The sequence below is a fragment of the Lissotriton vulgaris genome, chromosome 12 (genome assembly GCF_964263255.1).
Source record: "Lissotriton vulgaris chromosome 12, aLisVul1.2, whole genome shotgun sequence".
NCBI lineage: Eukaryota > Metazoa > Chordata > Amphibia > Caudata > Salamandridae > Lissotriton > Lissotriton vulgaris.
Genome location: NC_141700.1, coordinates 728,300,747 through 728,325,439, shown reverse-complemented (window position 1 = coordinate 728,325,439; position 24,693 = coordinate 728,300,747). Strand labels below are relative to the sequence as shown.

Below are 24,693 nucleotides of genomic sequence, written 5' to 3'. Positions count from 1 at the left end.
GACGGATCATGAATGGTAAGATCTATTCGCCACTGAAGAGAACGTGCAAATGTCATCACTTCTGCACGTTGGAATTTCCAAGGTGGCACTCACTCGGCGACGCTTTTCGTCGCGAGTGGAGTTGCGATCTGTTGTCCGCCTTTCCTCTTATACCACTTCTGCCCAGAGTGCTGAAGAGGATCAGGCGTGACCGGGCTCCAGCTCGAAAAGTATGGTATCCCGAGCTACTGAGTATGTGCATCGATCCCCCGATCTGTCTGCCTCTCCGGGAGGATCTTCTGGCAAAAAAGCAGGGGACGGTCGTCCATCCGAACCTGTCCAGTCTCTCCCTCCTTGGTGATTGAGCGGCGGCAGTTGACGTCTTCCCACCTGCTTCCCGAAGTCTGTAATGTTATCTTTGCAGCCAGGCGTCCCTCCACTAAGAAGGTATACGCCTGCAGGTGGAATAAGTTTGTAACATGGTGCACAGTAAAGGCTGTGGATCCCCTGTCCGCCCCTCTTTCAGAGGTTCTTCTTTTCTTCTCTCTTTGGCCCAGCAGGGCTCTGCTCTAGGAACTATCAAGGGCTATCTCTCGGCCATTTCCGCCTTTCTAAGGCTTCCAGATCAGCCTTCCCTTTTCAAGTCCCCTGTTGTAAATAGATTCTTGAAAGGCATCATACACATGTTTCCTCCTGTTCCTTTCATGATGCCTCAGTGGGACTTGAATCTCGTTCTTACCTTTCTGATGTGTGCTCCCTTGGAGCCACTTCACAATTGCCCTCTTCGTCTCTTCACTCTAAAGACTGCTTTCCTGGTTGCCACCACCTCTGCCAGAAGGGCGAGTGAGCTCCAGGCTCTATCTTCTAAGCCTCCTTTTCTCTCTGTCCATCCGGACAAAGCTGTTCTAAGGACTCGTCCTTCTTTTCTGCCAAATGTTGTCACTGCCTTTCACATCGGGCAGACCATCACTTTGCCCACCTTCTTTCCGCCTCTGTATCCCTCAAAAGAGGAAGAGAGGCTCCACCGTGTGGACCCAAAACGTACCCTCTCTTACTATATGGACCGCACACAACAGTTCCGGGTGGCTGACCAGCTCTTTGATGGCTACATGGGCGGCAAGAAAGGTTGGGCTGTGCACAAGCAGACTATCTCTCAGTGGGTCATTCTATGCATAAAGGCTTGTTACTCCTTGGCTAAAAAGGAGCCTCCAGTGGGGTTGCGGGCATGACGGCAGCCACTACTGCTCTGGGGCGGGGAGTTCCCTTGCATGACATCTGTCAGGCAGCTACGTGGGCCTCGCTGCACACGTTTACCAAGCACTACTGCCTGGACAGCCAAGTCCGGAGAGACGACTTCTTTGGCCGTTCTGTTCTTGAGGACTTTCTGGTGTGATCTTAGTTCGCAGACCCACCACCATGGGTTGGTATTGCTAGGGTATCTATTCTAAGGTAAGGAATCTATCACTACGTCTTTCTTTCAGATGCACAAGTTACTTACCTTCTGTAACGATATATCTGTAAGAAACATTAGTAGTGATAGATTCCTTACCGCCCCACCCATCCTGCCTGTTCTGCGAACCGATTTCTATGGTTAAGGTTATCCCTTTCAGGGCCCTAGTTTCATGGCACCAGTGGCCAGTTTCCTACATGGCTCTGCGTTCCTGGCGTGGAAAGTAGTGTACAGAACTGACGCCAGCATGCGTGGGCGCGCCCAAGTAGCTCTGACGACGTCATCCCGGCGCCAATGACGCACGCGGAGCCGCACAACGACGCCTACCAATGCGCAGGGGTACTGCTGACGAAAAACTTTCCTGATCCAGTCTAAGACCTGGGGGTAATTCCAAGTCAAGAAATCTATCACTACTAATGTTTCTTACAGATATATTCTCACCGAAGGTAAGAAACTTGTGCATCCGTGATAAGGGTCTGCGTGGGAAGTTTCTGGTGAAAAGGGGTCTCCTACCATAAGGTGTTGACTTTGCATTGACTACCTGAACGACTGTCTGGCATCTTGTGACAGGACCACTTTGTGTCCCCAGATGTTCGAAAAGTGAGACCACTGATCTCCCAGAGCATGCTGTATCGGCCTCATGTGTAACCTAGTATTGAGCTCAATGAAGATGCAAGAGACCATTGACACCCAGAGACGCCATTTGTCTGGCCGATGGACGAGGAGTGTGGAGAGTGCAACATTTCGTATTGATGAAGGATAATCTCTCCTCTGAAGAATACACTCTTGCGTCTTTTGCATCTAGAATCACTCCCAGTTCTGATTTGATTTTCGCCATCTCATCATCCGTGTGTGTTCCGAACAGAGGATATCCTGTAAAAGGTAAATCTAGTATCCTTTACTCTGCCTCACGTTTGAGGCCTGTAAGGCATAGCCAGGAGGAGTGTCTTGCACAAATCCCTTGCGAATATCCATGAGCTGCAAGATAAGAAGCACCAGCAGCAGCACGGATAACCTGGTTTGCAACCAGGTCGCCGTCTTACAGAATTTCCTGAAAGTCTTGTCTATCCTCTTTTGGCAACTTTTCTGTAAATCAGGACTGCGAGTCCCAGAGTGATCTGTTGTACCTCCCCAGTAATGCAGAGGCACTGGCAACCTTCATAAAGCATGCAGAGGTGCTGCGCATCTTATTGCCTACTGTGAGAAGTTGGCCTGATATATAATGCTCACTAGTTCTAGTGATCACCTTGTATCAGTCCAAACAACCCTTATGGTGATTGGTTGTAAGTCAACCTTATAGACCAGCTATCCTAATGGTAGCATGGACAAAGCAGTCTTAGGCTAAACTATTTTGGCATTTGAAGCCAGCTGTTTTACCACATATAACCCCTTGAATACCAGATGAAAGGACACCACACAGGTTGTTATGAAAATAAACTATATATTTATTACTAACAAACACCTCTTAACTCTTTATGAGATCAGAGGGCTAAGCACATAACAATACTCTTTAGAAAAATACAATGGATACAGACTTCAGAGTTGCAGAGAGGACAGGTCAGGAATCGAGGGAGTTGTAGACCCACCACCTGTGTTGCTGAGCCTTTTGAAGTCCATAGAATATTTGGATTAGCAGACAGGTCAGCTTTGTTGCGGGGCCCGCAGATGCAGGGGAGTGACTCCTTCACTCTAAGGGAGATTACATTGGGTGTCCTTGATGCCTGTTGAAGATCCTGGAAGAAGCACAGGCGACGACTTGCAGAACAGCAAGACCAGGAGCAGCAGGAGTCTTCCTTGATGCAGTCTCTATTCCAAGCGAAGTCCAGCGTTCAGACCATGGGGGTGGAATTTAATAAAATATCTACTTGTCCATGAGGCAAGTTGGTTTATAAATACACTTGTCCCTTTTGTGCCATGTAATGCAACAAACAATTACGGCAGCAATCTCATTATATAAGAGCTCTTGCATAGCCTTTCTGATTATGCCATACCATAGTAGAGTTTGAATACTAACAAATCACTTATTTTGCCATGTTTCCACCGATCTACATACTGGGGCTGATGGTAGTGGTAAGGAACAGTTCCAGTGTTGGAATGCACTTTTGAGTCTATGCAAAACTACTAACTTGTATGTTTTAAGGGTTTTCACCATCTCTTCTCTAATCTTTTCCCATACTGAGAAAAGTTGAAAATGTACTCCTGACAATGGCATAAGTAAAACTTCTTTTAGGGCTGGGAAACAAGTGGTTGGAGGGAAAGTGAACTTGCAAACACTTAACAGATTTTTGCATGAGCAAATCTACACATGCATATTTGAAGTACTATTTCTTTGCCTACATCTGTAAATTCTTGTGAATTTGCAAAAGCCATAAATCTGCACTTAATGCAAGGACATATACCATGGGTGCACTTTTGAGGCTTTCATTAATAATAGGGCGCCTAATTGGCTCTGGCATTAACCGTGACCTTTCTTGTTTATTAAAATTCTGTCTCGCTCGCTCCCTCTGTCTATTGGCTGGCTTCACTGTAAGTGGCAATATTCTGCTCTTTCACAAGGAGCATATCGGCACACACAGTAGTTTTGTTCAGTGCCAGGAACTACTGTGGCAATGTGTGCTTTCTGAGATCAAAAACAAGTTTTGCTTTTTCAACTGAAGACCGAAACATCGACCATACAGCCTTTCTCCTGATTTATGATTAATTTACATTGATGATTATCTTATTGTAAAGGAATATATGTCATCCTTTGGATTGATTTAGGATTGGACTTTGTTGCAAATCTATACTAATATAATAAAGAGAGAGCCCAAACCTTTGAGGTGGGTAATCTCAGGAACCACAGCACCAATCACAACACCCAATACAGCATTGGAAAGGACAGTTGCAGCAGATGGGCATAGGCTATACAGCTCGCCACCATATACATTCAAAGGGTAAAAGAACCTTAGGGGCGAAATAGTCCCTTTGGGGCGTGGGCGTTCTGCTAGGGCGTGTGCGTGTGTGTTGTGCTGGGGGCGTGGCCATACAGCGATGGGCGCGGCATTCGCTACGTGTTAGTACTTCATTGTGGCCGTGTGCGTTGTGCTGGGGCCGGAAATCACGTAAAACAAGCGTTTACAGGGCTCCAGTGTGGGCATGTAGGGGCGTGGCCAACGCTACGTGTTAGTACTTCCTTGTGGCCGTGTGCGTTGTGCTGGGGGCGGAAATCAGGTAAAACAAGCGTGTGCATTGTGCTGGGGGCAGAAATCTGGGGGCGGAAATCAGGTAAAACAAGGGTTTACAGGGCTCCGTTGTGGGCATGTGGGGGCGTGGCCATACAGCAATCGGCGCAGCATTCAACGGGCATTCGGCAAAAAGGGGGCGCAGAAATCCCACAAAACAAGTGTTCACAGGACTCCGTTGTGGGCGTGTGTATACCCGGAAAACGTCGGAACGGGTTGCTAGTGAATTATAGTTTGATTGTACAATTCTTTATTTCATTTGTTTAGCGCTGTGTTTCTACCAGAAATTGTTGATCTATACCCTTTTGACTTGGAAAAAAACCCACATAAACTAAAGTATTTTTTATACATTTAGGTTGGTTTAATGCTCTATTCTTTGTATTTAATTTGAAGACAAATTGTTGCAGTTTCTGATTAGTCAGATAAGATTTAATGATCATTTTAACACATAATCTTAAGACTGAAAAGCAATTATTTTAAACGAAGTCCCTTGCCGGCATTATTGACCCTATATTGAATATTTATGACCAGACTTGATTATGTTATGAGGAAAAGTGCCAATAAATAAACATTAATTGTAGATTTGTCATTCATACGTAAATAATTAACGGATGTAACTAAAAACGGAGGATACCTAGAAGAGAAAAAAATTATAATTTTAACAAGAATGAGAGGTTACTGTCTTTCACAACAACCAAAAGACTGTGTGACTGAGTTGTTCCGTCTCTTTACATTTCCCAGTCTCTGACACCATTGCCAGTCTGGCATTGGAAATTAGAAAACTGCATTAAGCCATGTTGCCCAGGAAGGATGGTACTTGTCTGACAGGCCTGCTGTTTTCACAGCAGAAACAATCTTCGAATGTGCAAATGGCTGTGTTGGTTGCAGTGCATTTACTGTGGCTACCCAATGTAAGAAAATGTCTCTTTTTGTATGATCACCATTAAGTTTATCGACTGATGCTGTTGGTTGTTTGATTCAGAGGGAACTGAAGCCTGCTAATCCGACCTCAGTGCCCTGACCCTAAAGTGTATGTTGAATTGGCTGCAGCCAATTGGAAATTGCTAACTTACCTGTAAGTCCTTAGTAAATGGTACCCAGAGCATTTTAGTTAGAGGGGTACCCCAGGGCTTGCAACACAGATTGTGCCACCACGGAGGTCCTCCAAGTAAAACGAGTCCCCCAGCCCACCACTGCAGACTGGTAGAGAAGTCCTGCACTGCTAGCCTAACTTTGCCATTGAGAGCAACAGCAAAGTTACCACTTCCCCAGTACAAGTGTGTAAGTCACCCACCCCTCTGGCAGGCCTACCGAGCCTCAAAGGCAGGCTGCAACATGTGGCACAAGCAGGATATGCGTCTTACGCATGTCCTGACCTGAGGGTAAACCACGAGAAACTACCACTTTACTGCGGAAAGACTTGGTCACCCAGTTTGCAAGTGCAGATTCCTTAACGGTGCGATCAGACCGAGCATTCCAAGATGTCAAAGAACTCGTTACATTAAGCCAGACTTGTATCTCAAGTCAAAATGAATGTAACTTGTTACAATGTGCCGTGCAGCTTTAGCAAAGCTGCCACTTTGTTGCCTTTAAAACTCATGTGCCTTTCTGGGCACACATGGAGCTTATTCCACAAGACATCTTTCTGCCCTCCTGGAGAGACATGCCAACGACTCCCAGGACGGAGAACAATGCGGGATTGCAGGCCAGGGAGTTGGCACCTCCCCTTTGCAGGAAGCCACTTAGGTGTTAGCCCCAAAATGCAGCCTTCAAATGTGAAGCTGCCTTGGAGTCGCAGATGTGGGACACCAGGGGGGCAGGCTGCTCAGAGGTCAGAATACCTTCTTGCAGTATATCTTTAACCCCTTAACTGCTTAGAACGTTCCGCGCGAGTGCGGAATGTTCTATTGAGCGGACAGGGCCGTAACGGACATGCCCAGCACTACAAATGTAGTGCACGCGACGGCCGTTGGTCGTCAGAAGCAGCGATGAGGTTAAAGTCCAGATCAGGGTTCTCCAACGGGTAGTTTTGGAGCTACTGGTAACTCCCAAGAACCCTCCAAGTAACTCTCAGAGGTGAAGCCAAGCCCAGTACATCATGTGCATATTAAGGAAGGTAGCACTTCTTTTTTCAAGCCCCATTGAGTGTCATGCAGTCAAACCAAGGGTATGTGATGCTTTGGTTGTTATTTCATTAGTCAGGTGGAGGCAGTCAATACTGATTGGCATCTCTGTTGGTAACACTACAGATGACAACATATGTGGTCAGTATTTTACAGTGATTCAATTTACTAGTAGCTCAAGGGGACTTTAGTTGAGCAGAAGTAGCTTTCACTACAAAAAAAGTAGGAGCACCCTGGTGCAAGAGTTCTAGAGTTCTCTATTGTGAATGTTGAGCCGTGCAGTGAAGCCTGCAACCTTCAAGACTGAGGCTCAAGTCATACATTCTTCTTGCCAACCCTCACTCCCTTTTTTGGGAGGTGCCGAAGAGGAAAACCTGAAGGCATGGCATTGCTACGGGGTGGTAGACACAACCAAGAAATCAGCAGACTGTTTTTTCACAAAAAAGGATCCGATTCTGGAGGTCTATATTTATCTTTGGACGGGTGATTTTATGAAGACTGCAGTTAAGAAGATAAGCACTAAGGGTTCCATAAGGATCAAAACCAGAGCAACCATGGGTCTTGCTTGTGGTTTTAGTAGAATTTCAAAGCTAATGGAAGTTTCTTAATTGGCAGATGCATTGCTATTCAATTTTCTAGCTGCCCAGTTCATAATTACATGAAAAGAGAACAAACCTACTAGAGGTGACTAGTCCGTATATCTTTCTGAGTATCCATTCATTTCTGATTCTGATGAAGTAACGACTGTTCTCTTGAGGATGTGAGTGCTGAATTTGCCGGACATAAGAAAACTTCTCTCGCTACAGCATCCTTTCTTCTTGGCAGAGTCATCTCCGGTTGCCCTACCATATTTCTTTATTTTTGTAGAACTCATGAAGCTTGCACTCGAGGATTAGTATCCACATGAGGCAATGTTGGTGGCGCAGGTAGACCCTCTTGGAAGTTGAGTCGTCTTCCGCCACCGGCATTGTTGGGAACTCTTGCCTAGAAGGTTGCAGCTCCAGAGAAGATAGATTATCAATGATGCGCCTCCAGGTTCTAGCCTTTTTACTGTACATTGGCGCCTGACCTTTTGGCATCCTAGAATGTCCATGAGGATTCCTCATAGTACTCATGGCACTTAACTCGGAGGCTAATCTCCCTCGGGTAGACCCACCAGAGGCTGATAGGGACACTATACACATCGCCAACAATCTCTAGTACCAATGTCCAGACAACTAATGTCTCAATGACTAGAGCCTCGACTTTGGCCAGGGCAGCCTCAGAGTCCCGAAGGGAAATCAGACCTGGTAACTTCAGGAGCTGAAAAAAAAGTGGATGAAATACCTCTTGTCCCATCGAATGGCGGGACCACCACTAGAGAAATGGCCACCATCCACCCTGATCCAATAGGATATCTTCAAGCACATTTTACATCCCATGATGGAGTGAGATTCTGGGAGACCGATGAGACAAACATGGTGTTCATCCTTTCCGGAGTTTTTACTACCATGTGAGTGACTGTTTATAAAAGAGCTAGTATGGTGCTCGCAGGGGAAAAGGTGAGAAAAACTAATGCCTGTTGATCCTGCACTTCATGATGGGAAGGCTGGCAGCCTTTCCATCATGAAAAAATGGTCTAGTACAGTGGCGTTTTCATCCAAACACCAGATTGTCAACTTGCTTTACTGGACTTACTTTTTAAAGCCCAAAAAGAGAATATATACAAAATGTTGCCTGTAATATGTATGTGTTATATGTAAAAGTATTATTAGAATTGGTTTTCAGGAGATCTCAAATGTGGTGATATTGCACTGTTTCTGAACAGCAGAGATTCCTTAACAGAGCACAATGTCAGTCCCAAAAATGTTTTGAAATGCGAATGCATTCTTCAGGGCTGTATTTGAATTTTTCTGCAGGAAAAAAAAGGCCAGCTAAGCACTAACCTCTGTAGAGGGAGGTTTTGATAGTGTTAAGCAGATACCTGCCTTTTCGGACCAGTGTGAATTATTTACAGTTCATTTTGACTGGCCAGATAGTCGTCGTCGCTGTTTCTGGTCTATGGCTGTGGTTTTACCGATGAGGTAGGAAAGTTGATACTGGGGAAGAAGAAAGTTTGTTTCATTGTTGTGCGCCCTTACTGAATATCATCTGACAATTAATAAAATGGTAAGCTCACTAGGAGTTGAGTAGGTCAGAGAAATGTGAATAAAAACACAAGTGAAAAAGAATGATTTATAAAAATTAACTTCAAAGGGGATTTTTGCATGGTTTTAATTGATAGAACTTGATTTGATGTTGTTTTCTTTCTTTCTTTCTTTTGATGTAGCCGTCTGAGGGTTTACTTGAAACTGAGATGCGACTTGTCTCCTAAAAGGTAAATACTAATACACAACAGCAATAGCATGAATGTAACACAACTAGGTCGTTCAGCTGGCTTTTGGTTGCAATGCAAGGAAGTGTCCACTGAAAATCCTGAGCTGGGATGGTAACTACACATGGTACAGGACAGCTACCATTGATTACAAACTGCACAATCAACCCAAAGGACTAATCGCTGTTTCCTCCATGACCTACCAGGTCTGACGTTAGTTTCTTTCTAAAACTGCACTTACCCTCTTTCTGGCAGGATTAGACCTACGAGTGGGATTCAAGTCGTAAATGAGATCACCCCTGGGCGATGTAGCGGTGAAAGTCCCTGGTGTAATGGCCATGTACCATCCTGCTTTCACATGTTTTATTCTGGCTAATTGAGTATGCTTTCCTGTGCAGGAGCCTTGGTTCTCAAGTCACAGGACAGTTGCTCTTCGTGTTTTTGATATAGTGCTAGACTCTGCTAGGCAAAAGTGGTTCATTTAAAGCAGAACTCATTTTACCATTGGTTACTACAGTACTTTGACCAAGCCATTACATCACTAATTGTTATTTGGCCTTTGAGTAGTGTGCAATTTATAATTAGTATGGTACTACTGCACTTGCTGAAACAATCCGGAAATTGCCAACCAACCTCCCTGTGTAAATCTATGTACTCTCTTATGGTTGTGTCCCATGCTTCCAACTCTCAACTGAGGATGAGAGTGTTTGGGGGTGGTGTCAGTTTGACAAATGGGGTTGGTTATTACTACATTGGGGTCCCACGTATGTATGGTGCATCTAAGATTGTAGAATATTACATTGGCTTTAGCAATAGACAGAACTGCTGTATCTTATTTCCCTCATGTTCGTGTGTCTGATTTGAAATCACATAACATTGACAGGAGCTGTAAGGACTCCACCTTTACCCTCCCTAAACCCAGCCAGTCCCTGCAGGTCAGCATGTGGCTTAAAACATCAAAGAATGGTGGCAGGGTGCACGGCCTGGGGGGACACCAACGCAAATGTGATGGTGCACACTCACTTCACAAGGATAGCATCTGCTAAAAAGGGTCCTCCGAGTGCACAAAGTCCCAACAAGATCTCATTTTCACAGTGAAACAAACCACATCTGCCAGGCATCCTTGATGAGGTCAAATTCCTGAAACAAAAATTTCTGAAACCCTTCATTATATCTGCCTTCTGCTGAAGTCCAATTCACAGAAGGTAATTGTGACTCAAAAGGGAAAAAATACAAAGAACGAAAGGAGAAGGTGTACTGGCACGAGTACATGAACTAAAACAATGCGTCGGATAGCACCGCAAAAATAAATAGGAGAATCAAGTCATTACAGCCTCTGGTTCTTAAAATCGGCTTCTTAAAGCTTCTTTCAACCTTTGAGAGCACCTAAACTGTGAAACTCTGTATATCCAAGATACTGTTGCCTAGAAACTCTGCTAGCACTTTGAAATCAAGAGGCATGGGTTTTACAGATCTCAGGATGGGAATGACATTTGTGAGAGCAAAATGTGGGTGAGATAAAAACAAACATCAAATGCTGAAGTCAGATAATGAAGAGCAGAGAGATGGCTTGCCCACTAGAGACATCGACTGAACTAAGGTTGTGAAATGTATACTGCTCTGTTTTAGTGACTGGTCTGCTGGAGCGTGTGTAAGGAAACCTCAGAGGTCTACAATGTGGTTGAATTATGGCTGGTTGAGGGTGCTTGTTTATACCAAGTCATTTTACTTCATATACCTACAGTTGTTATACCTTGGGGCCATAATGGTGTAGTCTCTAGGTGTATGGTATCCGATGCACACAGTTTGCATGGGGTGGGATCCTCTGCAGAGCATGTTGTTGACTGCAAGTTTGGATTGTAAACAGTCTAGTTTAAAAGGCGGGAGGAGAAGTTATTGGGCCTAGTTATGGTAGGATGTTTGCTCAATCTGCTTGAACTCCCCAGAATGCTTATAGGTGGATGGTACAGTGGCAATGTGTGACAACTGAGTGACAGTAATCAATGTAGTCAGAAAACATAATGACAAGGGCTAGGACATTGGAAATCTGAGTTGTCACCTTTATGATGCTAGGTAATCCAGGCAGGTTCTTGCATACTTTAGCAGGCAAAAAATGTTGGACGAGCTACATGGTACTTCTCATATAACACCAGTTGAGAGTGGTACTGGTACATGGGACTGTCCCCTTCCACCACACTACCACTGTCTCAGATGACGAGGGAAGATTCATTATTGTTCAGAGTGGACTAGGTCCCAAACACATCACTTATCTAAACATAAATGGCCTGAACATAGATGACACTGCCTTCCATGTATATAATAGGCGAGAACACTTATTCGGTGAGGTACGGGGAGGCGGTAGCCTCCGAATTTTATAAACAATATGGCAACGTACTCACTCCTCACATGCTAACGATGTTTGAGCATGCAAGATTGAAGGGCATTCTCCTTTCTATACTGTGCGGCTCTCAATTACTCTACTCAAGTTGGACTTTATCAGATTGATACATGTAGTCCTATGGCACCCCGTGAGCAGGGGAGAGTGAACACCTTTGGGTGCATTGTCATTGCCTGGGCACCAGACAGGGCTGCCTTCTATTGCTACTGTTCTTTGCGAAGAAGCCACTTATATACATCTATCAATCGAGAGTGACACTGAAAAAAAAGGCTTGCGGGGGGGATGTTGTCTGCTGCCTATTGCGGATAACATTCTTTTTATGCAAGGCATCCTGAGAGGGACCTATCTTTGATCAGGGCTCCGAATAAATTGTGACAGATCCGAAATGATTCCCCCCTTTGACTTCTTTGTTATACCTGGAGAGGATAGGGGTTGAAGTACAGTTTCTGAAAGAATCCTGTGTCTTTAGGTACCTATGAGATGACCTAATGGATACAGAGAGGATAACAGAGCATCATTAACACAGCTAAAAAGGCATCCTGTCAAGACCTGGATTTTGTGTGTCTCTCTATTTATGTCTGTGTATTTGTCTTTTTTCCATACTTTTGGGGATCACAATGCTGGTGAAATGGTAGATACAGGACTGTACGGATGTCCAATTTCAACTTCTGGTCTCAATTGGAGGTTTGGAACGTTGTGCCATTTCCAGGGGCTCAGTTGCTAACTAAACAATATCTCCTGTAGAAATGATTGGTGCGGTAGGTTGATCATAGTTTAAAAACCTGTGGTTCAACCACCTCGGCTGTATTGTTTTTATTATAAAGAATAGGCCAATCTTGGTCTAGGCATTTAGTCTGAGTTGGCCTTTTAATTTTTTTATTTAAAGTAAAAGGAAGAGGGGTTCTACTGTTTTTATTTTCTTCCCTGCTCTGGATTAAGAAAGGGGTAAGGAAGGTCTTTGCTTTCCTTCTGTGTTTCCCCCCCCACATTATGGTTAAAAACTTCACAAGTAGGACAATGAAAGTATAGTTCTTAAATGTAAAAAAAAAAAGTTGTCAATTCAGCATGCTATACCTTTATATACTTTCCTACACAAGTGACCCACAATGACCGATTTCTCCAGAAACGACCATGAATGATAATAGGGATAAAGCCAAACCTGCTAATGTGTAGGTCACCCCTGGTGTTAGTAGTGCATAGTGCACTGCAATTGCTCTTTTATATATTTGTGTGATATTTGAATATTCCTCCACATCACACGGAGAATCCCCTAGTTTAGGAAAAAAAAACGTGAACATTTCTTTTTGTATTTATTAACCCCTTGGGCGCGGCCACGATTCTGCGCCTGTGCGGCCGTTTTAATGAGTGGGCAGGTTCATGACGGCCCCCAGCCGCCATCAGCACACGCCCACCGTGATGCATGACGGACGGGGGCCGTCATCAGCATGGAAGGGGTTAAAGATGATTATAAAGCGTAGTCCGGGCCAAACTGCCAAATGTGCAGGACACACCCTGGTGTGACTAGTGCATTGCAGGCTCTCTTTTTTATATCTTTTATATATTCACATTTTATCTGAATATTTCTCCATCATACTGAGAATCCCCAGGATAAAAAAAAAACCTTAAAACATTTGTTTCTGATAGAGAAATCTAGCTGCAGATAACTTACCTGTGAACTTCCCAGGTATCAAACTGGATCCGGAATGTTTTTTCTTGAGCAGTTCCCCTGCCCGAGCACTTGGTAGGATCTTTAGATGCCAAAGGGGAAGAACTCCACTGGTGACGCCTAGCGGATCACAAATTGCAGTAAACACCCAGAAGTGATGCAGGGCATCTTATAGCATGGGGAGAATCTTGGCTGTATCTCCTTGCCACTGCCAGAAACACGCAATGTCAACACGATTGTGTGCAGGAACTACCAAGAAAGCTCAATCTTGTAGACACACTTCACTTAAAGTGAAGCACTGCACTCCTGTATGCCTTCCTGCAGCTACCCCCTGCCCGAGTTCAAAAGATCAAGAACATAAACGCCCAAGTCGTCTTCATGGCTCCAGATTGGGCCAGGAGTGTGTGGTACCCAGAACATCTCAGCAGAGCATCTCCCTCCAATCTGGCTGCCATTTCAAGAGTATATTTCTGTTGCAGCAGTAGAGCAGGGCCTTGCACCTGGGCCTGCGCCATCTACACCTTCATATGTCAAGATCAAGCAGAGGTAGTTGGCTTCTTTCTATCTCCTTTCCAAAGTAATGGGTGTCATGTTCGCAGTCAGTTATCAATCTACGAAACTGGTTTACAATGGACAAGTTTTGGGCTGTTGTAGTACCTGTAATATGGACCAAACTGTTGGATGTCTTTTTCTTTTTGTCATTGGCCCAGAAGGGACTTGCAGTGGGCACGTTATATGTCTGCACTTTCGGCCTTTTTATGTTTACTGGACCATCCATCCTGGTTTAAATCACCTGTTGTGATGGGATGTGATTTCTATAAGGCTTTATCTACTTGTTTCTTACTAAACCCTTTGTGATGCTACAGTGGGACTTTAATTTCATCCTTATTTTTCCTATGTGTGCCCTTTTACTGCAGTTGCACAGCTGTCCTCTATGTCTTCTTACCATGAAGATTCTCTTTCTCACCTCAACTACAGCTCATTGCATGAGTGAGCTTAAAGCTCGGTCAATCCAGCCGCCCTACGCCATCTTCTTTCTGGATAAACTGGTGCCAAGGACTTGGGCGGTCTTTCTACCAGAGGTTGGGACTCCTTTTCATGCCATTTGGACCCTAGAAGAGAGCTGAGCTTTTACATTGATTCTATCAAAGACCATCGGGTAGATAATCAGCTCTTTGTGTGGGTTTCTGGGCTAAAGAAAGCCAAGGCAGCACAGACCAGGACTTTTTCCAGGCGGATAGATCCTCTGCATTAAGATCTATTGTGTTATCTAAGATGCCGCCTACATGAAGACGGAGGTCCCATTCCACCAGGACGGCCACGGTCACTGCGCTGGCATGCGGAGTGTCTGTCCTGAATATCAGTCAGGCTGCAACACGAGCATCAGTGGATATGTTCGGAAAGCCTTATTTCCTGGACATCCAAATTCGAATGGAAGGACATTTTGGCTGTTGGGTCCTGCAGAACTTTTTTTGTCGAAGTTATTCCAAAGACCCAACACTGGGGGAGGTACGTCTTTGGAATCTATTCTAAAAGTGAGGAATATGCTTTTAGAAGAATGCATCAGAAGAACAAACACTTACCTTTGATAAAGCTCTTGCTAGTGGGTACTCTACCTGCAGATTCCTCACTGTAGCCCCCCTTCCCTTTCTGTGGAATAGTCTTTTCCATCTGAATAAAGGCCAAATTGGAGATCTGCACACTAGCATAAATGGCTGGTTTTGAGCACTGCACCTGAGTGCACAGACAGTGTCAAGAAAGAAACTGATGTCCGCATGCTGGGGCTGATAAGCTGATTAGAAGCACAGCAGTACAACACCATCTACCATTGTGCAGGGGCTATGCTGAAAAGTCTTCTGGATTCAGTCTGTGGCTTAAGGATATATGAAAAATGGGGAATTTGTCGTTAGATAGAGTATCCCCCAGAAAGAACGTTACTGAAGGTAACTTGTTCTTTTTGCCAGGTCTAGTCCTAGAATGACTTTCTGAGCAAGCAGCTTCTGGAGGTAAGAAAAATAGTGAGGAAAGATGCCATGGGGTGAAAACATGAAAATACACTTACCTCCAGGGAAACTGACTTCTGATTGATATGAGAAGTTCAGTGACACTGGGCTCCACCATATAATTTTTGTATATCTAACTAAATCACAAGTTACTACTTGTGTAACGATATATCTGTAAGAGAAATTAGTTGGTGATGGATTCCTTACCTTAGAATATCCCCAGGCGTCAGACTGGATCCGGAAAGTTTTGCTACCAGTACCTCTGCACGTCAGTAGGTGGCGTCGTCATGCGGCTCCACGCCCGTTGCTGGTGTTGTAAGCGCCGAGATGACGTCACAGAGACTACTTAGGCGCCACCCATCCGTCCGGACATCAGTTCTGTACACGACTTTCCACACCAGGAACGCAATCCATGCTAGAAAGTGACCACTGGTGCCATGAAACTTGGGCCCTGAAAGGGATGTCCTTAAGGATTAGTTACTTACCTGTAATCCTAGTTCTCTTCCAGGGGTATACTCATTAAAGTCATAAGCACTGAATTATCTCCGCCCATGAGCGGGGACCCGGAACACATAAACAATATACATATATATGTGTAAATATAACCAAAAGTACATAGTACTAAGTAATTATACACATATACATGTATAATAACCATAATATGCAGCCTAACATTAATACATAGGCTAATGAAACCAAACCTTACACACGTTCTGAAGCATGAAAATATGCTGTATATAAATGCAATAAACAAGCATGAGCCTAAAATGCATTTCATAGTCATGAAAAACTTATTTTCATCAAAGAACCTGTTGTAAACAGTTATTAGCCTAAAAAGGCTGCATATGAAAAAATGTCTGTGTACAGAAAATCAGACTGGCACCCTGCCTTTAAGGCCCCAGAGAATCTGTACACTTTGCCTTTAAGGCCTCCAGGAGAACTCTGTTCCCATCACTTATTTATTTATTTATTTATGCGATTTTTAAAGCGCTGCAAATACCTTTAGGTGTCTCGGCGCTGAGGGCTAAGGCTGATACCAATAAAATAGATCTCTGAGGCAGTAAGTGTTTAGGATGATTTATGAATAATCATATCATTGAGAGAACAGCCAAGTCTTTAGCTGCTTTCTGAAGATGATCAGCGTTGGACTGGATTTTATGTTAAAAGGAAAGGAGTTCCATAATTTTGCGGCTGCGATGGTAAAACATCTGTCTCCCCAGTTAACTTTCCTTGTTCTGGGTACATGAAGCAGATGAGCAGTGTTGGAACGAAGCGTTCTGGAAGTTGCCAAAGGCTTGAGTGAACTCCTAAGGAATTTAGGTCCCACATTATTTATTGCCTTGTAGACAATACAAAGAGCCTTGAATTTCGTGCGACTTCTGACCGGAAGCCAATGCAGTTGGTCCAAATGTCTAGAGACAGAGCAAAATTTTGGAATGCCCAATAGAACTCTGGCTGAGGCGTTTTGTATCATTTGAAGTTTGGAGATGACCTTTTGTTGTGCGTTGAGGAGGGCATGACAGTAGTCAGTGCGTGAAAACACCAGTGTTGATATCAGTGTTTTTCCTGTAGTTGTAGGAAGATATGGGAGAAGTTTCTTTATTTTCCTTAGGGTGTTGAATGATGATGATACTACAGCGTTCACATGATGATGGAAAAGGAGTTTATCATCAAATATTACTCCCAGGTTTCTGACTTTACTGACTGGTTGAGGTGGAGTTCCCATTTCCTCTGGCCACCATGAGGGAGACCACAGAGGCTGAATCCTACCAAAGAGCATGACTTCCGTCTTTGATGAATTAAGTTTTAGACAGTTGGAGGCCATCCAACTGCTAATGGCCCTCATGCCATTTTTGAAGTTTGCTGCTATCTTGGAACCGTTTTTGTGTATGGATAATACCAGCTGGGTATCGTCAGCGTATGTTGCTAGGTTGATGTTGTAGGCTTTTATTACCCTCGCTAAGTCCGAAACATAGATATTGAAAAGGGTCGGACTTAGCGAGGAACCCTGCGGAACTCCACAAGGAAGGCTGAAGATAGGAGAAGTTAATGTACCCAGCTTAACTGCCTGTTTGCGGTCAGCCAGGAAGGATTTAATAAGATCTCTGGCTTTGTGTTTAATACTGATGGCCTCGACACGGCCGATCAAGGTAGAGTGATCGACCGTGTCGAAAGCCGCCGATAGGTCCAGCAAAATCAGCACAGCCTGCCCTCCGTTATCCATCGTGGTTCTTATTTCATCTGCCGCCTTAATCAAGGCAGTTTCTGTTCCTTGACCTTGTCGGAAACCGAACTGAGTGTCATCTAAAAGGTTGTTAGTTTGAATGTAATCAGACAGTTGTTTATTCATGACGGATTCAAAGATCTTGGCTGGGAACAGCAGAGATGCGATAGGACGGTAGCTGGAAGGTAGTGAAGGATCAAGGGATGGTTTTTTAAGAAGTGGTTTAATTATAATGTTTTTCCAGATGGTTGGGTATGAACCTGTTGAAAACATGATGTTACAGATGTGTGTCAGTGGTAAAGTAATGATGTCTGGAATAGTGTTGAGTATGGAGGGGTGACAGGGGTCCAATGGGGAACCAGATTTAATTGACAAAATAAGTTTATGAATGTGTTGTGAATGTATCTTAGTGAATTCCGTTAAAGCTGTAGAGTTCAGGATTGTTTGTGTGTTAAATGATTCGGTGATATTGGAATTTGGGGTGAAATCCTTAAATATAGATGTGACCTTTTCAGAGAAGAAGGCAGCCAATGTATTGCAAAGGGTTTGAGATGCTTCGATGGATGGGTGGGTTGGCTGGTTCAGCAAGATGGTTTACTACTTCGAACAATTTCTTCATGCTGCATTTAGCTTGGTCTATTTGGGTGGTATAATAGATGTTTTTTTCTGTAGCTATTCTCTGCTTATAGCTGTGAAGTGCAGCTTTATATGTTGTTTTATCTGATGATTTGTAATGTTTGAGCCAATGGCGCTCTAGGTTATGACAGTGTTGTTGTTGAAGTCTTAGTTGTTCAGTAAACCAGGGGGCTGAGGGGGTCTTCCTGTTGTGTTTGGATGTTTTGGATGGAGCTAATGTGGAAAATGCCCCTTCCAGAATAGAGGTGTATCTGGTGGCTGCAATATTTGGATCAATTTCAGTGTCTATACCCGTGAAAGCATCAGTAAGAATCTGTGCAAGCTGATTATAATCTAGGTTTTTCCAGTCTCTAGTGGTTTGATAGGAGTTCTGGGATGTACTTTTGAGAGCTGTAGTTTTAATTTTGATATCAAATAGAATGGCAGAGTGATCAGACCATGTTAGAGGTAGTATTTTGTTCATGGTAATGTGTGGATTATTGGTAAAAATACCATCGAGCGTATGTCCTGCCTTGTGTGTTGGAGCCATTATCAGTTGTTCAAGTTCCACAGAGAGAAGGTCATTAATGAGCTGGTCAGTGTCTTTATCAGTCAGGGATTCGAGATGGAAATTAAAGTCACCCAGTACGGTGAAGTATTTGTGTTCCACGACTAACTCACTCAGTTGATGAAGTTGTGAAAGAAATGTCGTACGAGAGCCTGGGGGTCGGTACAGAAGGGTACCTGTAAATGTTTGATTGGTGGTGAGCGTCACAGTAAAGGCAAATGCCTCACAGCTCGTATGTTTTAAATCAATAGCTTTAACGCGGAGGCTGTTGCGATATATTATTGCAATCCCTCCACCTTTATGTGCTGTCATGCCCCACAGGTGACAGTTAGGTCAGTTCTTTTGTACGGTACAGTAAACTTTAGCAGGAATCTGCATTTAAAACCTTCATAACACATTTTGAAAACGATAAACCTCAATGTTACTGCTCGCCCGGGGAGGCGGGAGGGTGCTTATGACTTTAATGAGTATACCCCTGGAAGAGAACTAGGATTACAGGTAAGTAACTAATTCTTCTCTTCCAGGGGATACTCATTAATAGTCATAAGCACTGAATAGAGTAGCAAGCTCATACCCACCAGAAGCGGGCGAACAGATAAAAGCATAGCCACACTTTAAAATCACTGTGTTTAACGAGAATTAGCAAACACATTTCTGAGAGATGCTTGTCCCACCTGTGCATCAGTCTGAGCACCAGAATCCAAACAGTAATGGCGTGTAAACGTATGCACTGAACGCCAAGTAGCTGCTTTACATATCTCTGACATAGCCACATTCCTAAGGAGAGCTGTGGTAGAAGCTTTTCCCCTCGTAGAATGAGCCCTAGGCCTACCTGATAAAGACTTGTGGGCTAGCTGATAAGCCAGTAAGATACGACACTATCCACCTAGAAATGAATCTCTTGGATGCTGCCAAACCAGTATTCGTAGGACCATAGTTCACAAACAGACGGTCCGTCTGTCTCAAAGACTTTGTTTTATCTAAGTAAAATTTCAAAACCCTTTTTAGATCTAATGAATGTAAAGTCCGTTCTGCCGGACTCGAAGGGTTCGGAAAGAAAGTAGGCAATGTTATGGATTGGTTAATATGAAAATCCGACACCACTTTAGGTAGGAAAGCAGGATGAGTCCTGAGCACTACTCTGTTTCCATGAAAAACTGTGTACGGTTCATTGCAACACAAAGCCTGGATTTCGCTCACTCTACTAGCAGAAGTGATGGCCACCAGGAATGCTACTTTCCAAGACAGGTGTTGCAAAGACGCTTTATGTATAGGCTCAAATGGGGGACCCATTAACTTAGTCAACACCACATTAAGCTCCAAAGGTGGAGAAGGAGACCTGACTGGAGGACACACCTTCCTTAACCCTTCCAGAAAATTCTTCACCACAGGCATCCGAAAGAAAGACATCTGTGTTGGCGATTTTCTATAAGCAGTTATTGCAGCAAGATGGACTTTGATGGAATTAAACTGCAAACCAGATTCAGCAAGGTGAAGAAGATAAGGCAAGATCACCTGTTCTTGACCATGAATAGGGTCAAGACCCTTACTCTGACACCAAAGGTAAAAGCGTTTCCACTTAAATCCGTAGGATTGTCTCGTAGAAGGCCGCTTTGCCTCCTTAAGGATGTTCATACACTCCGGGTTCAGCTGTAAGTGCCCGTACTGGATGACTTCAGAAGCCATGCTGCCAAGCGCAGGGAGGGCAGATTGGGATGAAACACTCGCCCCTTCTGCTTGGACAGAAGATCCGGGCGACACGGCAATCTCCTGTGCGGGGTTATTGACAACTGGAGGAGATCTGGGAACCACCACTGGCGTGGCCATTCTGGGCAAATCAGTATCATTCTGGAGTGAGTATTGTACAGCTGATTGATCACTGCTGGTATCAACGGTGTCGGTGGAAAGGCGTACAGCAAATTTTGACACCAATCTATCAAAAGGGCATTCCCTTGAGACCCTTTCTGGTAGAACCTGGACGCGAAGACAGGGCATTTTGCGTTTGCCGCGTCTGCAAACAGATCTATGGCTGGTGTTCCCCAATCCTGGAAAACGCTGCGCGCGACTTCTTCGTTGAGAACCCAGTTGTGCGCTTTGACGAAGTCTCTGCTTAGGTCGTCTGCCTGTGAGTTGAGACTCCCCAGTAGGTAAATGGCTGTTATGGTCAGGTCTCTTGCAAGTAACCAATGCCAGATGGTCTGGGCTTCTATGGAAAGAGTCCTGGATCTGGTACCCCCCTGCTTGTTTAAGTAATACATTGTCGTTGTATTGTCTGTTTGTACCAGGAGGGACCGAGTCTGAAGCGATGGCGCCAGGGACTTGAGAGCAAGATGGACCGCTCTGAGTTCGAGTAGATTGATGTGATATCCTTTCTCGAAGTCTGACCATAGCCCTTGTACCTGCAGAGGGCCCATATGCGCCCCCCAGCCTTGAAGAGAAGCATCTGTTATCAGAGTCTGCGTTGGTGGGTCCTGATGAAAAGGGACTCCCTTCATCACGTGCACCTTCTTCATCCACCACCGGATGGAATCTCTTGCAGACTGTTGGAGAAGAATTCGGTCCTCCCAGCATCCCGTCCTCTGTTTCCACTGATCTTCCAGACACTGTTGTAGAGGACGCATCTGCAAACGTGCGTTTGGCACGATGAAAATGCACGACGCCATGGACCCCAGAAGAGAGGACACTTGCCGAACTGTCGGACGTGCAGTCTGAAGGAGAAGCAAACACTTCGCCCTGATGGATGACCACCTCTCCTCCGAAGGATACACGTTTTCTTCTTCTGTGTCCAACTGAGCACCCAAGTAGTGGATATTCTGGGTGGGGTTCATTATGGACTTCTTGTAGTTGACTTGCAGACCCAACTTGTACATGAGTTGGAGACATATCGACAGATGTTCTTCTAGAAGCGATGGGGATGAACTCTTCAGAAGCCAATCGTCTAAGTACGGGTATATGAAAATCCGCCTCTTTCGAAGACAAGCCGCCACTACCGCCATACATTTTGAAAATGTTCTGGGAGCTGATCTCAGGCCAAAAGGGAGCACTGCGTACTGATAATGACGAGCCTCTACTTGAAACCTGAGAAATTTGCGATGTTTTCTGGATACCGGAATATGAAAATAAGCGTCCTTCAGATCGATGGAGCACGTCCAATCCCCCTGGTGTAATTGAGGGAAGATCTGATGAAGAGCCAGCATTCAAAACCTTTCCTTCCGAATGAATTTGTTCAATCGTCTCAAATCCAGAATGGGTCTGAACTCTGTAACTGGACCTTTTTTCTTTACGAGAAAGAAGCGAGAGTACAGGCCTTGACCTCTCTGCTGGAAAGGAACTGGTTCTATGGCCTTCTTCTTCAAAAGGACGTTCGCTTCCTGTTGTAAGCGCTTCAGATTCCACTGTACCATCTTTAGAGGACGCATGACAGGGGGTGGCTTCTTGAATCTCAAAAGGTACCCGCTCTGAATGACACCCAGCACCCATCTGTCCTTCGTGATCTGTTTCCACTCGTCCAGATAAAGCACAATACTTCCTCCAACTAGAGTGGGACACGGCTGTAGAGGAAGCATCCGTTCATTGTTTCTGAGGCTGCTTGGCAGCAGATGATTGCTGCCAATTTCCATTGCCTCTGCCTCGTCCAGGCCGTCGCTGTTGGAATTGCGACCTCTGTTGATTCTGGCCTTGATTTTGCGAAGACCAATTTGTCTGTTGGCTCCTTTGCTGAAAAGATCTCTTGTCATAGGGACGAAAAGTACCCCGACGTTTAAATTCTTTTTTCTTCTCAAGGCCTGCGGCCTTAAGAGTGTCCAACTCCACTTTCATTTTAGACATCTCGTCGTCTGCGTGAGATCCAAACAGAGTCGAACCATTAAACAGTAAATTTACCATTTTCCTCTGTGCCTCCGGTTTTAGCCCCGTAAGGAGAAGCCAAGCAGTACGTCTTGCGCAAACACCGTGTGCATAACCATGAGCTGACAAGTCCGCCGCATCAGCAGCCGCGCTAATGCTCTGGTTAGCCACCAATCCTCCTTCCTCCACTATTTCCAGGAAGTCTTTCTGATCCTCCTTAGGGAGTTTATCTGCAAAACGAGCCACTGAGTCCCAGAGCAGACGGTCATAGCGGCCCAATAGAGCTGCCGCACTGGCCACTCGCATGACCGACCCTGAGGTATTGCACATTCTTCGCCCCAAGGAATCCATACTCTTACTATCCTTTTCAGGTGGAGCAGAAGAGGTAGATGCTGAAGAATGCGCCTTTCTGACTGCTACTACAATCAGGGAGTCTGGTGGTGGGTCAGACCGCAAAAACATCGGATCTTCTTCTGGAGCCTTGTACTTCTTCGCAATCCTAGAAGGACCTGAGCCCACCGTGGCGGGAGTTAGGAATGTTCTCATTGCTGGTTCTATCAACCTGGGCACTAAAGGCAGAAGAGGCCTGCCAGTCGTCTTGTGATGCAGGGCTTCGAAGATGACTGACGTTGCTACTTGGGGAACTGCCATTTTGATGTTAAATTTACTCGCTTCACGACATAATACATCATTAAATGTGCTTAAATCGTCCACTGGAGACACTCTGGAAGGTTCAGTAGATGATACAGTTGGAGAATAGTCTCCATATGAAGATCTTGAAGAAGACGATGTAGAAGATGGAGTAGGAGTTCTACGTCTTCTCTGAGGAGTTGCCGATCGCTGCCTCCTACGCTCCCTTGAACGTGATTTCTCTCTCACTAAGGATCTTGAGCGTGATTTTCTATGCAGCTACGTCCGAGGGACCGGAGCTCTTTCCCCCATTATCGGACGCATCTTCCAATGCCTTAGACTTTCCAACCACCTCGGTGACAAGTTAACAGGCCGCTCTGTATGCTCAGGTGAAGCTTCAGGTGACACCTGCACAATGTTCAGCCCTGCTGAAGACTTGGAAGCTCTGGAAGCTGCACTGTGTTCAGAGACCAATGAACCGGATGGAGTCCGTTGTCTGGGCACCAACTGTCTATCATCTGACACCTGCCCTGAGGTTGAGCCCGAATGAGCCACCACAGAAGAGTCCTGGTGCACTATCTCTTGCCCCAATGCAGATCTGTTGTCTCGCTGATCATGCGGGGAAGTCTCCACTATATGTTCGGGACTTATTTCTGCCCTCGACAAAGACCTAATTGAGGTCCGAGAGGCTGGTCTTGACAGTCTCGACGCCGACCTATGTTCAGGTGGGGGAGACCTAGACACTCCATGCTTCGAGCCCGAAGCATGCTTCGACGTCTTCCTACGTCGCGATGGAGACCTTGACCTCTTTTTTAGGTTTCGACGTCTAATCCTTCGACGCCATTCTTCCTCTCGACGTCGACCTTTTCCTCGACGACGACGTACGTCTCTCTCTCGACCTCGGTCTATCCTTCGATGACTCTCGACGTCGACACTTTACCCTTCGACGTCGACCCACGATCCTTCGACGTCGGACGTCGCTCTTCTCTCGACCTCTCACGATCCTTCGACGTCGAACGTTGCACTCCTGACGTCGTCCTTACTGCAATCGACACCAATTGTCTCGACGTCGAAAGGGATTTCGACGGCAACTGTCGAGACGCTGAACCTTGCCTCACCGGCAAAGTCGTCGACGGAACCCTCGTCGACGGCGATCTGGATCTCGACGTCAAGCGCACCTTTTCTGACGGTGACGCTCCATGGAGTCGATGTTTCTTAGTTCTACCTTCTGGAGACGCTGATCTTCGACGTTTAGGCTGAGAAGATGGCTTAGCAGATGATAACAAGCCTTTAGAACTCTTCTCACCACAGTTTTCTCTCTCCAGAAGGCCCAGCAACCTCATTTTCTCCCTTTCTTTTAAAGTTCTATTTGAAAGGTTGAGGCAGTGATAACAATCTTCCACCTTATGAGAAGCTGGAAGACACACCACACACACAGAGTGTGGGTCAGTTTTCGACATCTTCTTCCCACAGGAAGGGCATTTGTAAAATAAAGGTGGCATTCTGACTAAAAAACACCAACAGTTTAGTCAGAAAAGGATAACAAACCACCACCAAGCTATATTTTGTCAAAAAATGACAAGAAAAACCAAGTTCTGACAGAAAATACTACAAATG

At 45.0% G+C, this 24,693-nt stretch overlaps 1 protein-coding gene across 2 annotated transcripts in view; it reads left to right on the top strand.

Annotated features, from left to right (window-relative positions):
• Positions 1–24,693, top strand: part of AP4M1 (adaptor related protein complex 4 subunit mu 1) — a 172,214-nt gene that overhangs the window by 64,836 nt on the left and 82,685 nt on the right. For both annotated transcript variants that reach the window (XM_086945990.1, XM_086945991.1), the window contains one exon: positions 9,082–9,129. In XM_086945990.1, coding sequence (XP_086802116.1) covers positions 9,082–9,129 — 48 coding nt within the window. The remainder of the gene's footprint in view (positions 1–9,081; positions 9,130–24,693) is intronic.